At 46.0% G+C, this 24,221-nt stretch overlaps 1 protein-coding gene across 1 annotated transcript; it reads left to right on the top strand.

The window, feature by feature from the left end:
• The first annotated feature begins 207 nt into the window (after positions 1-207).
• On the top strand, positions 208-24,099 carry LOC123160270 (ABC transporter E family member 2-like). The gene is made up of 8 exons (XM_044578071.1): positions 208-398; positions 710-1,522; positions 1,632-1,849; positions 1,955-2,150; positions 2,253-2,435; positions 22,890-23,165; positions 23,608-23,853; positions 23,980-24,099. The coding sequence occupies exons 3-8, from the start codon at positions 1,743-1,745 to the stop codon at positions 24,097-24,099; spliced, it is 1,128 nt and encodes a 375-aa protein (XP_044434006.1). The 5' UTR covers positions 208-398; positions 710-1,522; positions 1,632-1,742.
• Positions 24,100-24,221: the final 122 nt, after the last annotated feature.

Below are 24,221 nucleotides of genomic sequence, written 5' to 3'. Positions count from 1 at the left end.
TTTCTTGAACTGAATAAAGTTATGGACCGAGACGTCTCAGGCAGGGCCGGCCCTGGGGGGGGGGGGGGGGGGGCAGGGGGGGCGGCCGCCCCGGGCCCCCAAAATCCAAGGGCCCCCACCCAGGTACGCAAAAAAAAAAAAGAAATATGAAAGGGCTGGGCGCTGGGCTTTAGTCTTTCACGTACGAGGGCAGCAGGCAGCAGGCCGATCGCCCACCCCAGCGATCGATTCAGCCCCGGCGAGTTCTCCACCTGAAAAAAAGAGCGATCTACGCGAGCCTTTCCAATTCCATCAAGGCAATCATGCAGGCACATCTATTCGAGCCCTAAGCCGCCGCCGCCGCCCGACGTTCGTACCGGTATTGGCGTATTGCCGGCTCCTATCTCTCCTGCGTCCTGGTAATTTCCTTCCTAATTAGCTGCTGATTTCAATTTCTAGGGCCCCCATTGTAATTCTGTATAGGCAGTTAGGAAAACGTCTAATCTAGTTTGCGGCTGATTTCAATTCCACGGACTCCCATCTGCAATTCTATGTTGGCACTTGGCACACGCACTAAAGCTCGTCACTATCACCGAATCAACCATCAGGTAGTATATCATATTGTTGTTCCTTGGTGCATAAGTCGGTACAGTTCACCAATTGAAGCAACATTTGTTTTTCCAGCATTGTGTGTTATCATGTTGTAAAGGAAATAAGACATATGCATCAGGTAGCGATAAAAGGAAAATAAAGAAGGCCGTGGAAAAATTGGTACAATCACAACAGGGAGATATGCACAAATTTCTCAGGAGTAAAATTGGTGCTTCCACTGCTTTTGATAAAGCAAGATGATGAGTTGGCGATGGTTGCCATAGAGGAAGAGTTGTAACCTATTGGGAATTCAGAATATTACCAGGGAGAAGAAAATGTCGACACCAACATCGGAAGTAACAATGTAAGTGACTTTGATCAGAATGTAAGTAATTCATCAGATGCACACACATAGTTTGCTAGTCTTGATGAACAACATGTTCATACTCCTAATATTTATGATCCAAGCAATCGGGATAATCTTGATACTAAATCAAGAGACATTTTAGTTGAGAAAGGGCTGTGAGAGAGGAAAAAAAATGGAATACCATGTAGATGGAGCAGGAAGACATTTTTCATATGCTCATTATCATAGGAAATTAAGCAATGGAGAGAAACATAATAGAAAGTGGCTAGTTTATTCAAAAGTTCTCCATAAAGTTTTTTGCTTCTCTTGTAAGATCTTCTATTGTAGTGTCTGCTATGGAGATTTTCGAGCATTGTCAGAGAAGTTGATTGCTATTCTAATATCTCCATTGCTTTCACGGTCGCATCGGCCGAAAGAAGCTTTCCAAAGTTAAAATTATTGAAGAATTATTTGAGGTCAACAATGACTCAGGAGAGGTTAAATGGCTTTCCTGCATTTTGCATTGAGAAGAAATTATTGGATGAGATTGACATCGACCCTATCATAAGTGACTTTGCATGGAGGAACGTAGAAGAAAGTTTTAAGGTAATGTGTATAAATTATTTGATTCGAATAGTAATTTTGAATTCATTTAATTGCTATTGATAATATTTATTATATACACATTTCATTGTTATTATTATGATGTCTATAGTAAGGGCCCCGGGTTTTAGTTTCGCCCCGGGCCCGCAAAATCTCAGGACCGGCCCTGGTCTCAGGTTTATCTGGTGGTGAGCTGCAAAGATTTGCTATTGCTGCTCGTGCCATGAAGGAGGCAGACATTTATATATTTGATGAACCATCCTGCTATCTCGACGTGAAACAAAGGTTGAAAGCTGCACAAGCTATCCGTTCATTGCTTCAACCCAAAAGGTAAAGAGGACATACGTCTCAATTATCTCACAAAATATAAGATTCCTAGTAATTTGATTTATTCATTATACAGATAAGAGAAAATACGCACTTTATATTTTGCAGTTATGTAATTGTTGTGGAGCATGATCTTAGCATTCTCGACTACTTATCAGACTACATATGCTGTCTTTATGGGACTCCAGGAGCATATGGTGTTGTTACTTTACCCTCTTCAGTCAGAGAAGGAATTAACATTTTCCTAAATGGCTTCATACCAACAGAAAATTTGCGTTTCCGTGAGGAGAAACTCACATTTCGAGTAAGGATACTAAGATTGTGGACAAACAATTTCTCATTAGAGCGCCAATTTAGTACTTGCGATGTGATCTTGTATCTAAGGCAATCTTGCTTTGCTTCATAGGTCACCGAGTCTACCGAGGAGAAAACAGAGGGTCAGATACACCAATGCTACAACTATCCTGCCATGATCAAAACAAGACGTGGCTTCAAGCTTTCGGTCACAGAAGGTAGCTTTAATGGTTCCCAAATAATTGTCATGCTTCGTGAGAATGGTACCGGGAAGACAACATTTATTCGTATGCTGGTATAATCCTTTCCCTCAAATATGCTTGGCAGCTACCTACATGTAACACCCACGATACGGCTATATCTCCCACGTGTCGAAGCACGACTTAGAAGCATAACCGCATTGTGGTTTTGTTGCAAGAAGGGTCATCTTCACACAATCCCATGTAATGAACAAGAATGGGATAAAGAGTTGGCTTACAATCGTCACTTTACACAATGAACAAATAATAAATCATACATCATTCAGAGTACACACATAGTCCGACTACGGACGAAGCCAAAAGAAAAGAAGATAACCCAACTGCTAGATCCCCGATCGTCCCGACTGGGCTCCACTACTGATCAACAAGAAACAAACATAGCAACAACTAAGATCTTCGTTGAGCTCCCATCTGAGCTCGGTTGCATCACCTGCACTGGTATCATCGGCACCTGCAACTGTTGTGATAGTATCTGGTGAGTCACGAGGACTCAGCAATCTCAAAACCCGCGAGATCAAGACTATTTAAGCTTATGGGAAAGGAAGGGGTAAAGTGGTGAGGTTGCAGCAGCGACTAAGCATATATGGTGGCTAACATACGCAAATAAGAGCGAGAAGAGAGCAAATGGAACGGTCGTGAACTAGCAATGATCAAGAAGTGATCCTGAACTCCTACTTACGTCAAACATAACCCAAAACCGTGTTCACTTCCCGGACTCCGCCGAAAAGAGACCATCACGGCTACACACGCGGTTGATGCGTTTTAATTCGGATCTGGTGTCAAGTTATCTACAACCGGACATTAACAAATTCCCATCTGCCTATAACCGCAGGCACGGCTTTCGAAAGATTATACCCTGCAGGGGTGTCCCAACTTAGCCCATGACAAGCTCTCGCGATCAACGAAGGAATAGACCTTCTCCCAGGAAGACCCGATCAGACTCGGAATCCCGGTTTACAAGACATTTCGTCAATGGTAAAACAAGACCAGCAAAGCCGCCCGATGCGCCGACAAATCCCGATAGGAGCTGCACATATCTCGTTCTCAGGGCACACCGGATGAGACTAGCTACGAGTAAAACCAGCCCTCAAGTTTCCCCGAGGTGGCCCCGCAGGCAGCTCAGTTCGGACCAACACTCGAAGGAGCACTGGCCCGGGGGGGGTTAAAATAAAGATGACCCTTGAGTCTGCAGAACCCAAGGGAAAAAGGCTTAGGTGGCAAATGGTAAAACCAAGGTTGGGCCTTGCTGGAGGAGTTTTATTCAAAGCGAACTGTCAAGGGGGTCCCATAAATCACCCAACCGCGTAAGGAACGCAAAATCCGGGAACATAACACCGGTATGACGGAAACTAGGGCGGCAAGAGTGGAACAAAACACCAGGCATAAGGCCGAGTCTTCCACCCTTTACCAAGTATATATATGCATTAATTTAAATAAGAGATATTGTGATATCCCAACATAATCCTGTCCATCCTGGAGCAATCTTCAACTTCACCTGCAACTAACAACGCTATAAGAGGGCTGAGCAAAGCGGTAACATAGCCAAGCAACGGTTTGCTAGGAAGGGTGAAAAGGTTAGAGGCTGACATGGCAATATGGGAGGCATGGTAAACAAGTGATAGGTAGCGCAGCATAGCGATAGAACGGAGCAACTAGCAAGCAAAGATAGAAGTGATATCGAGGGTAATGGTCATCTTGCCTGAAATCCCGCAAGGAAGAAGAACGAGTCCATGAAGAAGACAAACGGACGTAGTCGAACAAATCCGCACAACTCCGGAACGAAACCGAAGCTAACGAGAGAAGCAAACCGGAAAGAAGCAAACAACATGGTAAACACACAAGCATAAGCATGGCATGATGCACAACCAAATATGATGCATGTCCGGTTTAATGAGGCATGGCATGGCAAGGTGAAGCAAACAACACTACAATTTCAGTGGAGCTCAATATGCAACGAGTTGCATATTGACGAAACATCACATCGAATTATTTAGTTCTCTCTCGTTTAGGTACAACAATATTAAATGTTATTAAACATGGCAAGGGGTGAAGCATAATTGAACTACATGTTTAGGCAAGTTTAAATGAGGCCGGAAACAACAAACAACAATTCCGGAAAATCCCCATATGTCATTTAGCAATTAAAGCAAACAACAATTTTAAGCATTTTAATTGTTGTTATCATGATGCGGATGACATATGCAAGTTCTATGCAATTTTTATGAAAATGTTGACATGAGCATGATAGGGAGCATCTGGTCACCATGGCAGAACAAAAGGGGTGCCACGGCAACGATAACGAAAATGGTGCCACGACAACGATAACAAAAATGGTGCCACGGCAGCATATCCGAAAATGGTGCCACGGCAACATATCGGTTCCGGTAACTCGATTGAGATACCGATGCAAGAGAGAAGTGTGCGGATGTGCGCAACATGCTAGAGCTGGTGGGGTGCTCCCGACTTCCGGGTTCCCACGGGACGGTGGCATGGCAAACGAGTGACAATTCGGGCACGGTGCAAACATATGGTGCATCTCATACAACACATGCATTTGTTCACGGGCGGTCGCCTCGGGGTTTATACCTTCGAAGCGTGCATTCGGGGCGGAACGAGTTCGGAGCGGTGTAGAGGAAGTAGGCATTCACGGGACGTCGTGGAAGTAGTTGTACACGGTGTCGGTAGAGGAAGTAGTCCTACACGGCGGCGGCGGTAGTGGAAGTAGACGTTCAGGGGATCTCGGCGGGTCGTCGTGTAGCCGTACATGTTCGAAGCGGAACTTGGCGTATCCATGTAGTAGGCGTTCCGGTCCTGTAGTCGTTCGAGCGTCCGTGTGGTCTTGCCGGTGGGGTACTTGGCGCTTGCGGTCCAACTCCGAGGTCATAGCCGTGTAGTCGAACTTGACGAAAACAGGTCTCGCTGGGGACTTGGCGCATCCATCAGGAACTTGGTGGTACTTGGCAAATTTCACGCTCGTTGACCGTTGGGCTTGGCGTCAACAGCAACAGGGGCGCGATGCTGGGACTTGGCGCGATGCAGGAGGCTGGCGCAGCGACGGGGAGGTAGCGATGCGGTAAGGAGCTCCAGCTCCTGTCTATGACAGGCAGAAGAGCTCCGGCAGGACCAAGGCGGCGGCAGGGAGGACCCTGGTGGTCACGGAGAGGCGCAAGGCCATGGCAGCGGAAGGAGCGGCTCGGCCGATGCTGTTCGGTCGAGGACGAAGCCAGAGAAGTAGGGGCGGAGCTGGGAAGAAGCGGCTGCAGCAGGAGCTTGGGGTCGGGTTGGCCATGGCGTGGAGGATGAACCAGGTGGCCTCGGCGAGGAGGAGGCGGTGGCAGGCCGACGGGAGCAGCAGCTCGACGGCGAGGCGTGGCCATGGAAGGAGGGGCGGTCTCGCGGACGGAGGCGCGGGGCGACATGGACAAAGCGGCCGCGGGGCTCGGCGCAGATGGATCGGGAGGAGCGGTGCGAGCGAGAGGAGGGAGGAGTGCAGGGAGGTGAGCGCGGTTCAACGGGCGCAGCCGTGGACATGGACGATGCGAGGAGGTGGTTGGGCGAGGCGATGGTGGGCACGAGCAAGGGAGAGGGAGAGATGCGGGAGGATCGGGCAGGGGGTGCAGCGCGAGGAGGAGAGATGCGGGAGTGCGTGCGATGGCACTGGAGGAGGAACGGGGGAGGAGAAAGGGATCGAGCAGAGCTGCGCTGGGAGCGGTCAGGCTAGGGTTGGAGAGGGGGTTAGGTGGGCTGGGCCTTAGAGGGCGGTAGCTGGGCTGCTGGCCTATGGAGAGCTGGGCTGCGGATGGGCCTAGATGGCCTGCTGGGCTTACCTCTCTCTCTCTCTCTCTTAATGAATAAAAACAGTACAGAGAAAAGAAGAAAGGAAAGAGAGGTTAGGGGGAAGATTTGCGCATGGGGATAATTTTCCCAGACTCACAAAAATGAGCTCGATCCAGGAAAAATAGAAAAGAGGCACGAATGCACGATTTAAATTCTTGAGTTTAATTCAAATGGGTTTGAACGGAAGTGAGGGTTTGGGAAGGTCCGAAAATGTTCGGATTTTTGGTGGAGCTCCGGAAAATGATGAAATAATTTATGGGCAAGGTTGGAGACCAAGAATTGAGATAACAACAGCATGGGATATTTTGCAAGTGTGTTATGATCAATTTCAAAAATGAAATATTTAAATATAGCTCCCTAAATATCGGGAGGGTATGTTATAAAGAGAAGTCCCCATGTGAGTTCCCTCGGTTTAAATGGACCGAAGATCCATGCAATTTATTTAGTTGAGTTTTAAAAAAATTAAATGGCATGATGGCATGATGACATGATGCAATGCAAAATAAAAGAGCAAGCACAAAAGAAAACACATGGCAAACTCGGAATAGCTGGAAGTCTTCTGGAGCGTCGGTCTCGGGGCGTTACAACACTCCACCACTACAAGAGGATCTCGTCCCGAGATCTAGGATGGCACCGGAGAGAAACGGAAGAGGAAGAGAAGAGGTAAAACTAAGTTGCTTCTTTGACGAACGAGTGAAACCACGAACCTTGAGAGGTTGAAAAGTTGAAAGAGAGAACACAATGGAGTTGAACACAATTGAGAGCACTGCGGTAGAAAAATAGAAACAAGGAACACCATTTGAACCTTGGAGGTTGCAAAGCTATGAATGACGAGTACAATGGACAAGAAGGAATTGGAACCACTCTGGTTGAAACGAGATAAACAAGGAACAAGGAAGATCAAATTCGGACAACACTCCGATAGAAAAAGAGATGCAAGACTTGATAAGATGAAAAGAACTTGAAGAGATGACACAACATTCCGGTTAAATGGATAAGCACGAAAAAAACACGATCCTCAATTCGAGAAGATGAGTGAAGAGAGCAACATCACAATGCCTCCGGAAGAAAGAATAGAAGATAGATCATTGGAATAACAGAATGGAGAAGAAAATGCCAACTTCTGCCACAAATGAGCTTGGAAAGCACCCTTCCAAGAAGGTTAGAGCGGAGTTGTTGGAAAACCAACAACGAAAGCACAAGCTTGTTGTGGGCTTATGGAAAACATCTCAAAATTATGAGGTGACAATCTGCCACTAACGAAAACAATGCTTGCTTGAGATCAACGAAGAGATGAAAACTGCTTTTGCCGAGAGGATAGGAGAAAACTTGGATCATTGATAAGCACCACAATACAACATTCCTTAGGGAAGGCTTTAGGTGAAATCTATACCAAGATAACTCCAACGAAGAGATTGATGGATTTAAAATACCTCGTTCTTGACAACATATGAATCATGAAACATGAAGGAAATTGTCAAGAGTGACATAACACCATCTCAAAAGATAAGGTAGAAAGAATAGCACTTTGAAATGCAAGAAGAAGAATACTTGAACTCCTCTGAAAAGAATCTCGATGAACACTTTGAGAAGGAATTAAATCCTTGATGAACCATCATGTAGAGCCTCCATGAAGAACTCCGGTAATAAAAAGGATGATAGAAAGAAAGAGAAGTGAAAATACAAGGTGAAGCCTTGTGATGATTTAGATGGAGCTTCGCGACGAGATAATGCGGAAAACTTGGAACTCCAGAAAAGAAAAGATGAAGCATCTCGAACCGAGAAAATGACATGATGAACAACTCTGGAAAGAAGAAACTAGATCACTTGGATGAAACAATAATAAGAATTACGTTATGCGCATCCTTCACCAATTTAAATTGATGACAAGCAACGGATTTGGCATACTACTTATTCTCGTAGAAAGGATTAGGAGAGATATAGCGTAAACTTGAGAAGGTATTGATGGAACCACCGGTGGAATTTGGAAACAATGAATGAATTGATATGATAATGAAGGAAGTGAAATATTGAACAAACCACCGTAAAATTGGAAAAGAGAGTAGCAAAGGCACAATTCACCGGGAAGAATTGGAAAAAGAATGAAAATACTTGAGGGGATTTGGATACCTGAGAACAAAGAGATCATGAACTGAATAAAGTAAACTTGAACGATGCACCGGTAAGATTTGGAGAACTGAAAGCTGAAAGTTGGAATGAATAATTCTGAGATGATTGGCTCCGGAGAATGAAACTGAAAAGACTCCTGAATTTCTCTGGATGGGTGAAATGAATTCTCACAATCGAAAACAATTATGAGAGGATGGCATAAAGCTAGAACCATGAATCTTCAAGAGAACGGACCAAGATTTAGGAGAAATCCTTCTTCGGTCTTCAAAATTCGAGAATGACAACGAGAAACACCACCATGAATTGTTGAGATACTCCGGGATGAAAATTAGAAAAATTGAACCAACAACGAAAAAAATTGAAAGATCTTGGAGAAAGACATATGACTGATGAAATTTCATTCTTACATCAAACTTTGAAATGAATTTGGGAATAACTCCGAGAGAATTAGAAGAGTCAGGTAAGATCCTGAAAAAGACCTGTGGGTTAGGGCCCACTAAAAGATACACCATTGAACGATTGATTGAAAAAGGGGGATTGCACCGGTTGAATTAAATGACTTGAATGAGATAACAACCTCAAAATAACTTGAACTGATTGAGAATGGAAACACGAAACTTCCGAGATATCTTGAGCACTCCGAATAAGAATAGAGAGAGGTGAACAATTATGAGAGGCACCGGCATGGGATAGCATTTGAACGAGGATAAGGATATGATCAACACCGAAAGCTTGAGGTAAATCCACCAGAGAAGAAAAGAATGAAAAATGATGAACTTCAAAGCTCCGTTAGTATCTTCCTGAGAATCACCGGATAAGAACATTGACGGAAAAGAATGGAGAGACTTCCCACAATAAAAGGATATATGATTAAGAAATCTGAGTCCTTGAAGAAAAGGGTGGGAGGGCGGGAAAACAAAGGCAACTTGGGCAGATGAAACAAACACCGTTGAGAAAACTTAGAATTGATCTTGCGGATGTTGAGAATGATCGGATCCACTTGAAGAGAAGCACGCCGGTTGGAAAAGAATTAACATGACAACCTCGATGATCAAGAAGGATTAGTATTCACATAGCAATATGAGAACACCGTTTAGGAAAGGTATGGATTCAACATTTGACTTTGAAGCAACTCGAATACCACAAATAAAACAAAACAAAGGATTTGGCTTGCAGAATAAGCCGGAACAAACATATGATAGAGATTTCGTCCGAAGTTTTCGTGGTGGGGCCCACACGGGCTCGAGTGTACAGCACCATCATGTACAAGGCAGTGCACATGACATACGAAGTGTCCCCGAACCAGCATAGCCAAGGGTTCTTTAAGACACAACGAGACCACTGTAAAAACGACCGTGGAAAGGCGGACCACTAGACGTCGAACCCCAATCTCATATCGTGCATCTGTCGAAAAGATATTCTAGGAGCTACTTGAATTCCCACCTATAAAACTCCCGAAACTTTCTGGTTATGCAATCTGGTGTTGGGGATACAGGGGAAGCAATATATATCTCACCCAAAACTAACAATCCTACATCCAAGCTGTATCCATCCGTCAACACATAACCAAGAAACCTTCGGAAATCGTGTACCTCAACCTTCGAAAAGCATCCGTTATACGAGTTATGGCAATACTCCCGAGCTCGCCCCAGTACTGGGTTATCGAGGTTATCTCACCAACAACTGCATAAAAGAGATTTTCGATGTCGGCAAAACTCAGGTATTCCAGAACTGCAACGATAAAATTGTGACGACAACACCTCGGAGCTCAACTCCCCGGGTCAATGCCACATAATAGACAGGAGGCACCAAGAACAATGTTCTCGTCACAAAACCATCGGAACGATTCCAAGATACCCGCGTGATCCTAAAATTTTTTAGTGAAATTTGAGGAGAGGAAAGTCAAAACATCTACGTCAGGAGACCTCACCAGAGCGACGAAGGGACTGAGGAGTAAAAAGAATCCTACTCTCCGATATATATAATCCTAAGACTCAAAACATTTTTGTTCTAGACTCAACAACGCCAGCAAACAATCAAGCAGGGGGCTCCTAAGTCGGGGATGGCTCTGATTACCAACTTGTAACACCCACGATGCGGCTATATCTCCCACGTGTCGAAGCACGACTTAGAGGCATAACCGCATTGTGGTTTTGTCGCAAGAAGGGTCATCTTCACACAATCCCATGTAATGAACAAGAATGGGATAAAGAGTTGGCTTACAATCGCCACTTCACACAATGAACATATAATAAATCATACATCATTCAGAGTACACACATAGTCCGACTACGGACGAAGCCAAAAGAAAAGAAGATAACCCAACTGCTAGATCCCCGATCGTCCCAACTGGGCTCCACTACTGATCAACAAGAAACAAACATAGCAACAACTAAGATCTTCGTTGAGCTCCCATCTGAGCTCGGTTGCATCACCTGCACTGGTATCATCGGCACCTGCAACTGTTGTGATAGTATCTGGTGAGTCACGAGGACTCAGCAATCTCAAAACCCGCGAGATCAAGACTATTTAAGCTTATGGGAAAGGAAGGGGTAAAGTGGTGAGGTTGCAGCAGCGACTAAGCATATATGGTGGCTAACATACGCAAATAAGAGCGAGAAGAGAGCAAATGGAACGGTCGTGAAGCTAGCAATGATCAAGGAGTGATCCTGAACTCCTACTTACGTCAAACATAACCCAAAACCGTGTTCACTTCCCGGACTCCGCCGAAAAGAGACCATCACGGCTACACACGCGGTTGATGCGTTTTAATTCGGATCTGGTGTCAAGTTATCTACAACCGGACATTAACAAATTCCCATCTGCCTATAACCGCAGGCACGGCTTTCGAAAGATTATACCCTGCAGGGGTGTCCCAACTTAGCCCATGACAAGCTCTAGCGATCAACGAAGGAATAGACCTTCTCCCAGGAAGACCCGATCAGACTCGGAATCCCGGTTTACAAGACATTTCGACAATGGTAAAACAAGACCAGCAAAGCCGCCCGATGCGCCGACAAATCCCGATAGGAGCTGCACATATCTCGTTCTCAGGGCAACACCGGATGAGACTAGCTACGAGTAAAACCAGCCCTCAAGTTTCCCCGAGGTGGCCCCGCAGGCAGCTCATTTCGGGCTAACACTCGAAGGAGCACTGGTCCGGGGGGGGGGGGTAAAATAAAGATGACCCTTGAGTCTGCAGAACCCAAGGGAAAAAGGCTTAGGTGGCAAATGGTAAAACCAAGGTTGGGCCTTGCTGGAGGAGTTTTATTCAAAGCGAACTGTCAAGGGGGTCCCATAAATCACCCAACCGCGTAAGGAACGCAAAATCCGGGAACATAACACCGGTATGACGGAAACTAGGGCGGCAAGAGTGGAACAAAACACCAGGCATAAGGCCGAGTCTTCCACCCTTTACCAAGTATATAGATGCATTAATTAAATAAGAGATATTGTGATATCCCAACATAATCCTGTCCATCATGGAGCAATCTTCAACTTCACCTGCAACTAACAACGCTATAAGAGGGGCTGAGCAAAGCGGTAACATAGCCAAGCAACGGTTTGCTAGGAAGGGTGAAAAGGTTAGAGGCTGACATGGCAATATGGGAGGCATGGTAAACAAGTGATAGGTAGCGCAGCATAGCGATAGAACGAAGCAACTAGCAAGCAAAGATAGAAGTGATATCGAGGGTAATGGTCATCTTGCCTGAAATCCCGCAAGGAAGAAGAACGAGTCCATGAAGAAGACAAACGGACGTAGTCGAACGAATCCTCACAACTCCGGAACGAAACCGAAGCTAACGAGAGAAGCAAACCGGAAAGAAGCAAACAACATGGTAAACACACAAGCATAATCATGGCATGATGCACAACCAAGTATGATGCATGTCCGGTTTAATGAGGCATGGCATGGCAAAGTGCAACAAACAACACTACAATTAAGTGGAGCTCAATATGCAACGAGTTGCATATTGACGAAACACCACATCGAATTATTTAGGTCTCTCTCGTATAGGTACAACAATATTAAATGTTATTAAACATGGCAAGGGGTGAAGCATAATTGAACTACATGTTTAGGCAAGTTTAAGTGAGGCCGGAAACAACAAACAACAATTCCGGAAAATCCCCATATGTCATTTAGCAATTAAAGCAAACAACAATTTTAAGCATTTTAATTGTTGTTATCATGATGCGGATGACATATGCAAGTTTTATGCAATTTTTATGAAAATGTTGACATGAGCATGATAGGGAGCATCTGGTCACCATGGCGGAACAAAAGGGGTGCCACGGCAACGATAACGAAAATGGTGCCACGGCAACAATAACGAAAATGGTGCCATGACAGCATATCCGAAAATGGTGCCACGGCAACATATCGGTTCCGGTAACTCGATTGAGATACCGATGCAAGAGAGAAGTGTGCGGATGTGCGCAACATGCTAGAGATGGTGGGGTGCTCCCGACTTCCGGGTTTCCACGGGACGGTGGCATGGCAAACGAGTGACAATTCGGGCACGGTGCAAACATATGGTGCATCTCATACAACACATGCATTCATTCACGGGCGGTCGCCTCGGGGTTTATACCTTCGAAGCATGCATTCGGGGCGGAACGAGTTCGGAGCGGTGTAGAGGAAGTAGGCGTTCACGGGACGTCGTGGAAGTAGTTGTACACGGTGTCGGTAGAGGAAGTAGTCATACACGGCGGCGGCGGTAGTGGAAGTAGACGTTCACGGGATCTCGGCGGGTCGTCGTGTAGCCGTACATGTTCGAAGCGGAACTTGGCGTATCCATGTAGTAGGCGTTCCGGTCCTGTACTCGTTCGAGCGTCCGTGTGGTCTTGCTGGTGGGGTACTTGGCGCTTGCGGTCCAACTCCGAGGTCATAGCCATGTAGTCGAACTTGACGAAAACAGGTCTCGCTGGGGACTTGGCGCATCCATCAGGAACTTGGTGGTACTTGGCAAATTTCACGCTCGGTGACCGTTGGGCTTGGCGTCAACAGCAACAGGGGCGCGATGCTGGGACTTGGCGCGATGCAGGAGGCTGGCGCAGCGACGGGGAGGTAGCGATGCGGTAAGGAGCTCCAGCTCCTGTCTATGATGGGCAGAAGAGCTCCGGCAGGGACCAAGGCGGCGGCAGGGGAGGACCCTGGTGGTCAACGGAGAGGCGCAAGGCCATGGCGGCGGAAGGAGCGGCTCGGCCGATGTTGTCCGGTCGAGGACGAAGCCGGAGAAGTAGGGGCGGAGCTGGGAAGAAGCGGCTGCAGTAGGAGCTTGGGGTTGGGTTGGCCATGGCGTGGAGGATGAACCAGGTGGCCTCGGCGAGGAGGCGCGGTGGCAGGCCGACGGGAGCAGCAGCTCAGACGGCGAGGCGTGGCCATGGAAGGAGCGGGCGGTCTCGCGGGACGGAGGCGCGGGGCGACATGGATGAAGCGGCCGCGGGGCTCGGCGCAGATGGATCGGGAGGAGCGGTGCGAGCGAGAGGAGGGAGGAGTGCAGGGAGGTTGAGCGCGGTTCAACGGGGCGCAGCCGTGAACATGGACGATGGCGAGGAGGTGGTTGGGCGAGGCGATGGTGGGCACGAGCAAGGGAGAGGGAGAGATGCGGGAGGATCGGGCAGGGGGGTGCAGCGCGAGGAGGGAGAGATGCGGGAGTGCGTGCGATGGCGCTGGAGGAGGAACGAGGGGAGGAGAAAGGGATCGAGCAGAGCTGCGCTGGGAGCGGTCGGGCTAGGGTTGGAGAGGGGGTTGGGTGGGCTGGGCCTTAGAGGCCGGCTGGCTGGGCTATGGAGAAGCTGGGCTGCGGATGGGCCTAGATGGCCTGCTGGGCTTACCTCTCTCTCTCTCTCTCTCTCTCTCTCTTAATGAATAAAAAACAGTACAGAGAAAAGAAAGAAAGGAAAGAGAGGTTAGGGGGAAGATTTGCGCATGGGGATAATTTTCCCGGACTCACAAAAATGAGCTCAATCTAGGAAAAATAGAAAAGAGGCACGAATGCACGATTTAAATTCAAACTCATTTGAATTTAATTCAAATGGGTTTGAACGGAAGTGAGGGTTTGGGAAGGTCCAAAAATGTTCGGATTTTTGGTGGAGCTCCGGAAAATGATGAAATAATTTATGGGCAAGGTTGGAGACCAAGAATTGAGATAACAACGGCATGGGATATTTTGCAAGTGTGTTATGATCAATTTCAAAAATGAAATATTTAAATATAGCTCCCTAAATATCGGGAGGGTATGTTATAAAGAGAAGTCCCCATGTGAGTTCCCTCGGTTTAAATGGACTGAAGATCCATGCAATTTATTTAGTTGAGTTTTAAAAAAATTAAATGGCATGATGGCATGATGACATGATGCAATGCAAAAATAAAAGAGCAAGCACAAAAGAAAACACATGGCAAAACTCGGAATAGCTGGAAGTCTTTTGTAGCATCGGTCTCGGGGCGTTACAACACTCCACCACTACAAGAGGATCTTGTCCCGAGATCTAGGATGGCACCGGAGAGAAACGGAAGAGGAAGAGAAGAGGTAAAACTAAGTTGCTTCTTTGACGAACGAGTGAAACCACGAACCTTGAGAGGTTGAAAAGTTGAAAGAGAGAACACAATGGAGTTGAACACAATTGAGAGCACTGCGGTAGAAAAATAGAAACAAGGAACACCATTTGAACCTTGGAGGTTGCAAAGCTATGAATGACGAGTACAAAGGACAAGAAGGAATTGGAACCACTCTGGTTGAAACAAGATAAACAAGGAACAAGGATGATCAAATTCGGACAACACTCCGATAGAAAAATAGAAACAAGACTTGATAAGATGAAAAGAACTTGAAGAGATGACACAACATTCCGGTTAGATGGATAAGCACGAAAAAAACACGATCCTCAATACGAGAAGATGAGTGAAGAGAGCAACATCACAATGCCTCCGGAACGAAAGAATAGAAGATAAATCATTGGAATAACAGAATGGAGAAGAAAATGCCAACTTCTGCCACAAATGAGCTTGGAAAGCACCCTTCCAAGAAGGTTAGAGCGGAGTTGTTGGAAAACCAACAACGAAAAGCACAAGCTTGTTGTGGGCTTATGGAAAACATGTCAAAATTATGAGGTGAAATTCTGCCACTAACAAAAAACAAATGCTTGCTTGAGATCAACGAAGAGATGAAAACTGCTTTTGCCGAGAGGATAGGAGAAAACTTGGATCATTGATAAGCACCACAATACAACATTCCTTAGGGAAGGCTTTAGGTGAAATCTATACCAATATAACTCCAAGGAAGAGATGGATGGATTTAAAATACCTCGTTCTTGACAACATATGAATCATGAAACAAGAATGGAAATTGTCAAGAGTGATATAACACCATCTCAAAAGATAAGGTAGAAAGAATAGCACTTTGAAATGCAAGAAGAAGAATACTTGAACTCCTCTGAAAAGAATCTCGATGAACACTTTGAGAAGGAATTAAATCCTTGATGAACCATCATGTAGAGCCTCCATGAAGAACTCCGGTAATAAAAGGATGATAGAAAGAAAGAGAAGTTGAAAATACAAGGTGAAGCCTTGTGATGATTTAGATGGAGCTTCGCGACGAGATAATGCGGAAAACTTGGAACTCCATAAAAGAAAAGATGAAGCATCTCGAACCGAGAAAAATGACATGATGAACAACTCTGGAAAGAAGAAACTAGATCACTTGGATGAAACAATAATAAGAATTACGTTATGCGCATCCTTCACCAATTTAAATTGATGACAAGCAACGGATTTGGCATACTACTTATTCTCGTAGAAAGGATTAAGAGAGATATAGCGTAAACTTGAGAAGGTATTGATCGAACCACCGGTGGAATTTGGAAACAATGAATGAATTGATATGATAATGAAGGAAGTGAAATATTGAACAAACCACCGTAAAATTGGAAAAGAGAGTAGCAAAGGCACAATTCACCGGGAAGAATTGGAAAAAGAATGAAAATACTTGAGGGGATTTGGATACCTGAGAACAAAGAGATCATGAACTGAATAAAGTAAACTTGAACGATGCACCGGTAAGATTTGGAGAACTGAAAGCTGAAAGTTGGAATGAATAATTCTGAGATGATTGGCTCCGGAGAATGAAACTGAAAAGACTCCTGAATTTCTCTGGATGGTGAAATGAATTCTCACAATCGAAAACAATTATGAGAGGATGGCATAAAGCTAGAACCATGAATCTTCAAGAGAACGGACCAAGATTTAGGAGAAATCCTTCTTCGGTCTTCAAAATTCAAGAATGACAACGAGAAACACCACCATGAATTGTTGAGATACCCCGGGATGAAAATTAGAAAAATTGAACCAACAACGAAAAAATTGAAAGATCTTGGAGAAAGACATATGACTGATGAAATTTCATTCTTACATCAAACTTTGAAATGAATTTGGGAATAACTCCGAGAGAATTAGAAGAGTCGGGTAAGATCCTGAAAAAGACCTGTGGGTTAGGGCCCACTAAAAGATACACCATTGAACGATTGATTGAAAAAGGGGGGGATTGCACCGGTTGAATTAAATGACTTGAATGAGATAACAACCTCAAAATAACTTGAACTGATTGAGAATGGAAACACGAAACTTCCGAGATATCTTGAGCACTCCGAATAAGAATAGAGAGAGGTGAACAATTATGAGAGGCACCGGCATGGGATAGCATTTGAACGAGGATAAGGATATGATCAACACCGAAAGCTTGAGGTAAATCCACCAGAGAAGAAAAGAATGAAAAAATGATGAACTCAAAGCTCCGTTAGTATCTTCCTGAGAATCACCGGATAAGAACATTGACGAAAAAGAATGGAGAGACTTCCCACAAATAAAAGGATATATGATTAAGAAATCTGAGTCCTTGAAGAAAAAGGGTGGGAGGGCGGGAAAACAAAGGCAACTTGGGGCAGATGAAACAAACGTCGTTGAGAAAACTTAGAATTGATCTTGCTGATGTTGAGGTGATCGGATCCACTTGAAGAGAAGCACGCCAGTTGGAAAAGAATTAACATGACGATCTCGATGATCAAGAAGGATTAGTATTCACATAGCAATATGAGAAAACCATTTAGGAAAGGTATGGATTCAACATTTGACTTCGAAGCAACTCGAATACCACATATAAAACAAAACAAAGGATTTGGCTTGCAGAATAAGCCGGAACAAACATATGATAGAGATTTCGTTTGAAGTTTTTGTGGTGGGGCCCACACGGGCTCGAGTGTACAGCACCATCATGTACAAGGCAGTGCACATGACATACGAAGTGTCCTCGAACCAGCATAGCCAAGGGTTCTTTAAGACACAACGAGACCACTGTAAAAACGACCGTGGAAAGGCGGACCACTAGACGTCGAACCCCAATCTCATATCATGCATCTGTCGAAAAGATATTCTAGGAGCTACTTGAATTCCCACCTATAAAACTCCCGAAACTTCCTGGTTATGCAATCTGGTGTTGGGGATACAGGGGAAGCAATATATATCTCACCCAAAACTAACAATTCCTACATCCAAGCTGTATCCATCCGTCAACACATAACCAAGAAACCTTCGGAAATCATGTACCTCAACCTTCGAAAAGCATCCGTTATACGAGTTATGGCAATACTCTCGAGCTCGCCCCAGTACTGGGTTATCGAGGTTATCTCACCAACAACTGCATAAAAGAGATTTTCGATGTCGGCAAAACTCAGGTATTCCAGAACTGCAACGATAAAATTGTGACGACAACACCTCAGAGCTCAACTCCCCGGGTCAATGCCACATAATAGACAGGAGGCACCAAGAACAATGTTCTCGTCACAAAACCATCGAAACGATTCCAAGATTCCCGCGTGATCCTAAATTTTTTTTAGTGAAATTTGAGGAGAGGAAAGTCAAAACATCTACGTCAGGAGACCTCACCAGAGCGACGAAGGGACTGAGGAGTAAAAAGAATCCTACTCTCCGATATATATAATCCTAAGACTCAAAACATTTTTGTTCTAGACTCAACAACGCCAGCAAACAATCAAGCAGGGGGCTCCTAAGTCGGGGATGGCTCTGATTACCAACTTGTAACACCCACGATGCGGCTATATCTCCCACGTGTCGAAGCACGACTTAGAGGCATAACCGCATTGTGGTTTTGTCGCAAGAAGGGTCATCTTCACACAATCCCATGTAATGAACAAGAATGGGATAAAGAGTTGGCTTACAATCGCCACTTCACACAATGAACAAATAATAAATCATACATCATTCAGAGTACACACATAGTCCGACTACGGACGAAGCCAAAAGAAAAGAAGATAACCCAACTGCTAGATCCCCGATCGTCCCAACTGGGCTCCACTACTGATCAACAAGAAACAAACATAGCAACAACTAAGATCTTCGTTGAGCTCCCATCTGAGCTCGGTTGCATCATCTGCACTCGCATCATCGGCACCTGCAACTGTTGTGATAGTATCTGGTGAGTCACGAGGACTCAGCAATCTCAAAACCCGCGAGATCAAGACTATTTAAGCTTATGGGAAATGAAGGGGTAAAGTGGTGAGGTTGCAGCAGCGACTAGCATATATGGTGGCTAACATACGCAAATAAGAGCGAGAAGAGAAGCAATGGAACGGTCGTGAACTAGCAATGATCAAGAAGTGATCCTGAACTCCTACTTACGTCAAACATAACCCAAAAACCGTGTTCACTTCCCGGACTCCGCCGAAAAGAGACCATCACGGCTACACACGCGGTTGATGCGTTTTAATTCGGATCAGGTGTCAAGTTATCTACAACCGGACATTAACAAATTCCCATCTGCCTATAACCGCAGGCACGGCTTTCGAAAGATTATACCCTGCAGGGGTGTCCCAACTTAGCCCATGACAAGCTCTCGCGATCAACGAAGGAATAGACCTTCTCCCAGGAAGACCCGATCAGACTCGGAATCCCGGTTTACAAGACATTTCGACAATGGTAAAACAAGACCAGCAAAGCCGCCCGATGCGCTGACAAATCCCGATAGGAGCTGCACATATCTCGTTCTCAGGGCAACACCGGATGAGACTAGCTACGAGTAAAACCAGCCCTCAAGTTTCCCTGAGGTGGCCCCGCAGGCAGCTCATTTCGGGCCAACATTCGAAGGAGCACTGGTCCGGGGGGGTTAAAATAAAGATGACCCTTGAGTCTGCAGAACCCAAGGGAAAAAGGCTTAGGTGGCAAATGGTAAAACCAAGGTTGGGCCTTGCTGGAGGAGTTTTATCCAAAGCGAACTGTTAAGGGGGTCCCATAAATCACCCAACCGCGTAAGGAACGCAAAATCCGGGAAAATAATACCGATATGACGGAAACTAAGGCGGCAAGAGTGGAACAAAACACCAGGCATAAGGCCGAGTCTTCCACCCTTTACCAAGTATATAGATGCATTAATTAAATAAGAGATATTGTGATATCCCAACATAATCCTGTCCATCATGGAGCAATCTTCAACTTCACCTGCAACTAGCAACGCTATAAGAGGGCTGAGCAAAGCGGTAACATAGCCAAGCAACGGTTTGCTAGGAAGGGTGAAAAAGGTTAGAGGCTGACATGGCAATATGGGAGGCATGGTAAACAAGGGATAGGTAACGCAGCATAGCGATAGAACGAAGCAACTAGCAAGCAAAGATAGAAGTGATATCAAGGGTAATGGTCATCTTGCCTGAGATTCCGCTAGGAAGAAGAATGAGTCCATGAAGAAGACAAACGGACGTAGTCGAACGAATCCTCACAACTCCGGAACGAAACCGAAGCTAACGAGAGAAGCAACCCGGAAAGAAGCAAACAATATGGTAAACAACCAGCACATAAGCATGTCATGATGCACAACCAAATATGATGCATGTCCGGTTTAATGAGGCATGGCATGGCAAGGTGAAGCAAACAACACTACAATTTAAGTGGAGCTCAATATGCAACGAGTTGCATATTGACGAAACACCACATCGAATTATTTAGGTCTCTCTCGTATAGGTACAACAATATTAAATGTTATTAAACATGGCAAGGGGTGAAGCATAATTGAACTACATGTTTAGGCAAGTTTAAATGAGGCCGGAAACAACAAACAACAATTCCGGAAAATCCCCATATGTCATTTAGCAATTAAAGCAAACATCAATTTTAAGCATTTTAATTGTTGTTATCATGATGCGGATGACATATGCAAGTTTTATGCAATTTTTATGAAAATGTTGACATGAGCATGATAGGGAGCATCTGGTCACCATGGCGGAACAAAAGGGGTGCCACGGCAACGATAACGAAAATGGTGCCACGGCAACGATAACGAAAATGGTGCCACGGCAGCATATCCGAAAATGGTGCCACGGCAACATATCGGTTCCGGTAACTCGATTGAGATACCGATGCAAGAGAGAAGTGTGCGGATGTGCGCAACATGCTAGAGATGGTGGGGTGCTCCCGACTTCCGGGTTCCCACGGGACGGTGGCATGGCAAACGAGTGACAATTCGGGCACGGTGCAAACATATGGTGCATCTCATACAACACATGCATTCGTTCACGGGCGGTCGCCTCGGGGTTTATACCTTCGAAGCGTGCATTCGGGGCAGAACGAGTTCGGAGCGGTGTAGAGGAAGTAGGCGTTCACGGGACGTCGTGGAAGTAGTTGTACACGGTGTCGGTAGAGGAAGTAGTCGTACACGGCGGCGGCGGTAGTGGAAGTAGACGTTCACGGGATCTCGACGGGTCGTCGTGTAGCCGTACATGTTCGAAGCGGAACTTGGCGTATCCATGTAGTAGGCGTTCCGGTCCTGTACTCGTTCGAGCGTCCGTGTGGTCTTGCCGGTGGGGTACTTGGCGCTTGCGTTCCAACTCCGAGGTCATAGCCGTGTAGTCGAACTTGACGGAAACAGGTCTCGCTGGGGACTTGGCGCATCCATCAGGAACTTGGTGGTACTTGGCAAATTTCACGCTCGGTGACCGTTGGGCTTGGCGTCAACAGCAATAGGGGCGCGATGCTGGGACTTGGCGCGATGCAGGAGGCTGGCGCAGCGACGGGGAGGTAGCGATGCGGTAAGGAGCTCCAACTCCTGTCTATGACGGGCAGAAGAGCTCCGGCAGGGACCAAGGCGGCGGCAGGGGAGGACCCTGGTGGTCGACGGAGAGGCGCAAGGCCATGGCGGCGGAAGGAGCGGCTCGGCCGATGCTGTCCGGTCGAGGACGAAGCCGGAGAAGTAGGGGCGGAGCTGGGAAGAAGCGGCTGCAGCAGGAGCTTGGGGTCGGGTTGGCCATGGCGTGGAGGATGAACCAGGTGGCCTCGGCGAGGAGGCGCGGTGGCAGGCCGACGGGAGCAGCAGCTCAGACGGCGAGGCGTGGCCATGGAAGGAGCGGGCGGTCTCGCGGGACGGAGGCGCGGGGCGACATGGATGAAGCGGCCGCGGGGCTCGGCGCAGATGGATCGGGAGGAGCGGTGCGAGCGAGAGGAGGGAGGAGTGCAGGGAGGTTGAGCGCGGTTCAACGGGGCGCAGCCGTGGACATGGACGATGGCGAGGAGGTGGTTGGGCGAGGCGATGGTGGGCACGAGCGAGGGAGAGGGAGAGATGCGGGAGGATCGGGCAGGGGGGTGTAGCGCGAGGAGGGAGAGATGCGGGAGTGCGTGCGACGGCGCTGGAGGAGGAACGAGGGGAGGAGAAAGGGATCGAGCAGAGCTGCGCTGGGAGCGGTCGGGCTAGGGTTAGAGAGGGGGTTAGGTGGGCTGGGCCTTAGAGGCCGGCCGGCTGGGCTATGGAGAAGCTGGGCTGCGGATGGGCCTAGATGGCCTGCTGGGCTTACCCCTCTCTCTCTCTCTCTCTCTCTCTCTCTCTCTTAATGAATAAAAAACAGAACAGAGAAAAGAAAGAAAGGAAAGAGAGGTTAGGGGGAAGATTTGCGCATGGGGATAATTTTCCCGGACTCAAAAAAATGAGCTCGATCCAGGAAAAATAGAAAAGAGGCACGAATGCACGATTTAAATTCAAACTCATTTGAATTTAATTCAAATGGGTTTGAACGGAAGTGAGGGTTTGGGAAGGTCCAAAAATGTTCGGATTTTTGGTGGAGCTCCGGAAAATGATGAAATAATTTATGGGCAAGGTTGGAGACCAAGAATTGAGATAACAACGGCATGGGATATTTTGCAAGTGTGTTATGATCAATTTCAAAAATGAAATATTTAAATATAGCTCCCTAAATATCGGGAGGGTATGTTATAAAGAGAAGTCCCCATGTGAGTTCCCTCGGTTTAAATGGACCGAAGATCCATGCAATTTATTTAGTTGAGTTTTAAAAAAAATTAAATGGCATGATGACATGATGCAATGCAAAAATAAAAGAGCAAGCACAAAAGAAAACACATGGCAAAACTCGGAATAGCTGGAAGTCTTCTGTAGCATCGGTCTCGGGGCGTTACACAACAGGCCTATTTCTTTTAGCAGTTTCATCAATTGTCTTTTGCCTTTTTTCAGGCGGGGGAATTGAAACCAGACGAAGTAAGTGATGAGCAAGTTGACATGCCTGCATATACTGTCTCATACAAGCGTCAGGAATTGGTCTCCAAATATAGCTCTACAGTATCAGTGAGGGACCTTCTGCACGAGAAAATACCTGGATCATGCACGCAAGCTCAGTTCAGATCTGATGTCATGAAACCAATGAAAATTGAGGAACTCATGGACAGGCAGGTTGCAAATCTTTCTGGTGGAGAGCTGCAAAGGGTTAAACTCTGTATTTGCCTCGGAAAGGTAGGATTACCTTAGATCACCCCCTCCCCTACAAGAATACATCTGAGCTTGTAACTCTAATCAGAGTATATTTAAGAAGAGTAAATTGCATCATTGGTCCTGAAACTATTTTCAGGGTCCCATGTATGTTCTAGAACTTTTTTAATTGTCACATGGATTCCAGAAGTGCTATTAGTGATTCATGCTAGTTCAATACCAGAATAGTCTGAAGACTATATTTTGCCTAGCATGAGTCACTTATTGCACTTCGGGGACCTAGATGATGATTTTCAATGGTTCAGGTCCTATATGAGACCCTAGAAATAGCTCGAGGATAGAATGCACTTCACTCTTAATAAAACATGCATGCTTAATGACTAAGTGTATTAAAAAAATAATATACTTCAAGTATGTGTCCCATTCTCGTCAAATTATTTTAGCAAGACCTCTTTTTTGTCTGCAGCCTGCTGATATTTACCTGATAGATGAACCAAGTGCTCATCTTGATTCAGAGCAGCGCCTTATTGCAGCAAAGGTGATAAAAAGGTTTATCCTTCACCAAAAGAAAACGGCTTTCATCGTCGAGCATGATTTAATCATGGCAGCCTACCTGGCCGATAAGGTACTCGTTTTCGAGGGAAGACCTTCGGTTGAATGTACTGCAAGTGCACCAGAGTTTCTGGCATCTGGAATGAACCGTTTTCTGTCAGTAAGTCTGATAATACCCCTCCTCTCTCCCTTACTATTGGTAGTGTAGTGAATATCTCTCTTGGTTTCATGGTCTATTTGAATGGTAATAATTTTTATGAATTTCCATCCCACTTCTGCCCCACAGCATCTAGATGTCACTTTTAGGACCGATCCGACGACCCACAGGCCTCGGATTAACAAGCTGGGCTCTGTGAAGGACACTGAGCAGAAAGCTGCAGGGTGCTACTACTACCTTGACGATTAATGTAAGAAAGATCACAACCCTTCACTTCACATTGGCCATTTCTTATACTCATACTACTGCCGTTACAAAATCGGCCTACTAGCTATTGCAGAAAGCTTTTGCGAAGGGCATTTATACTTCTG

Source organism: Triticum aestivum, chromosome 7B, assembly GCF_018294505.1.
Source record: "Triticum aestivum cultivar Chinese Spring chromosome 7B, IWGSC CS RefSeq v2.1, whole genome shotgun sequence".
NCBI lineage: Eukaryota > Viridiplantae > Streptophyta > Magnoliopsida > Poales > Poaceae > Triticum > Triticum aestivum.
Note: the sequence above shows the minus strand (reverse complement) of the source record. Positions and strands in the feature narration are given on the sequence as shown.

Excerpts from the sequence above, each read along its gene's own strand:
- LOC123160270 (XM_044578071.1), top strand. The coding sequence starts at position 1,743 with ATGAAGGAGGCAGACATTTATATATTTGATGAACCATCCTGCTATCTC. Across the intron at positions 2,151-2,252 it reads AGGAGAAACTCACATTTCGA|GTCACCGAGTCTACCGAGGA; the intron begins GTAAGGATACTA and ends TTTGCTTCATAG. Across the intron at positions 23,854-23,979 it reads GAATGAACCGTTTTCTGTCA|CATCTAGATGTCACTTTTAG; the intron begins GTAAGTCTGATA and ends TCTGCCCCACAG.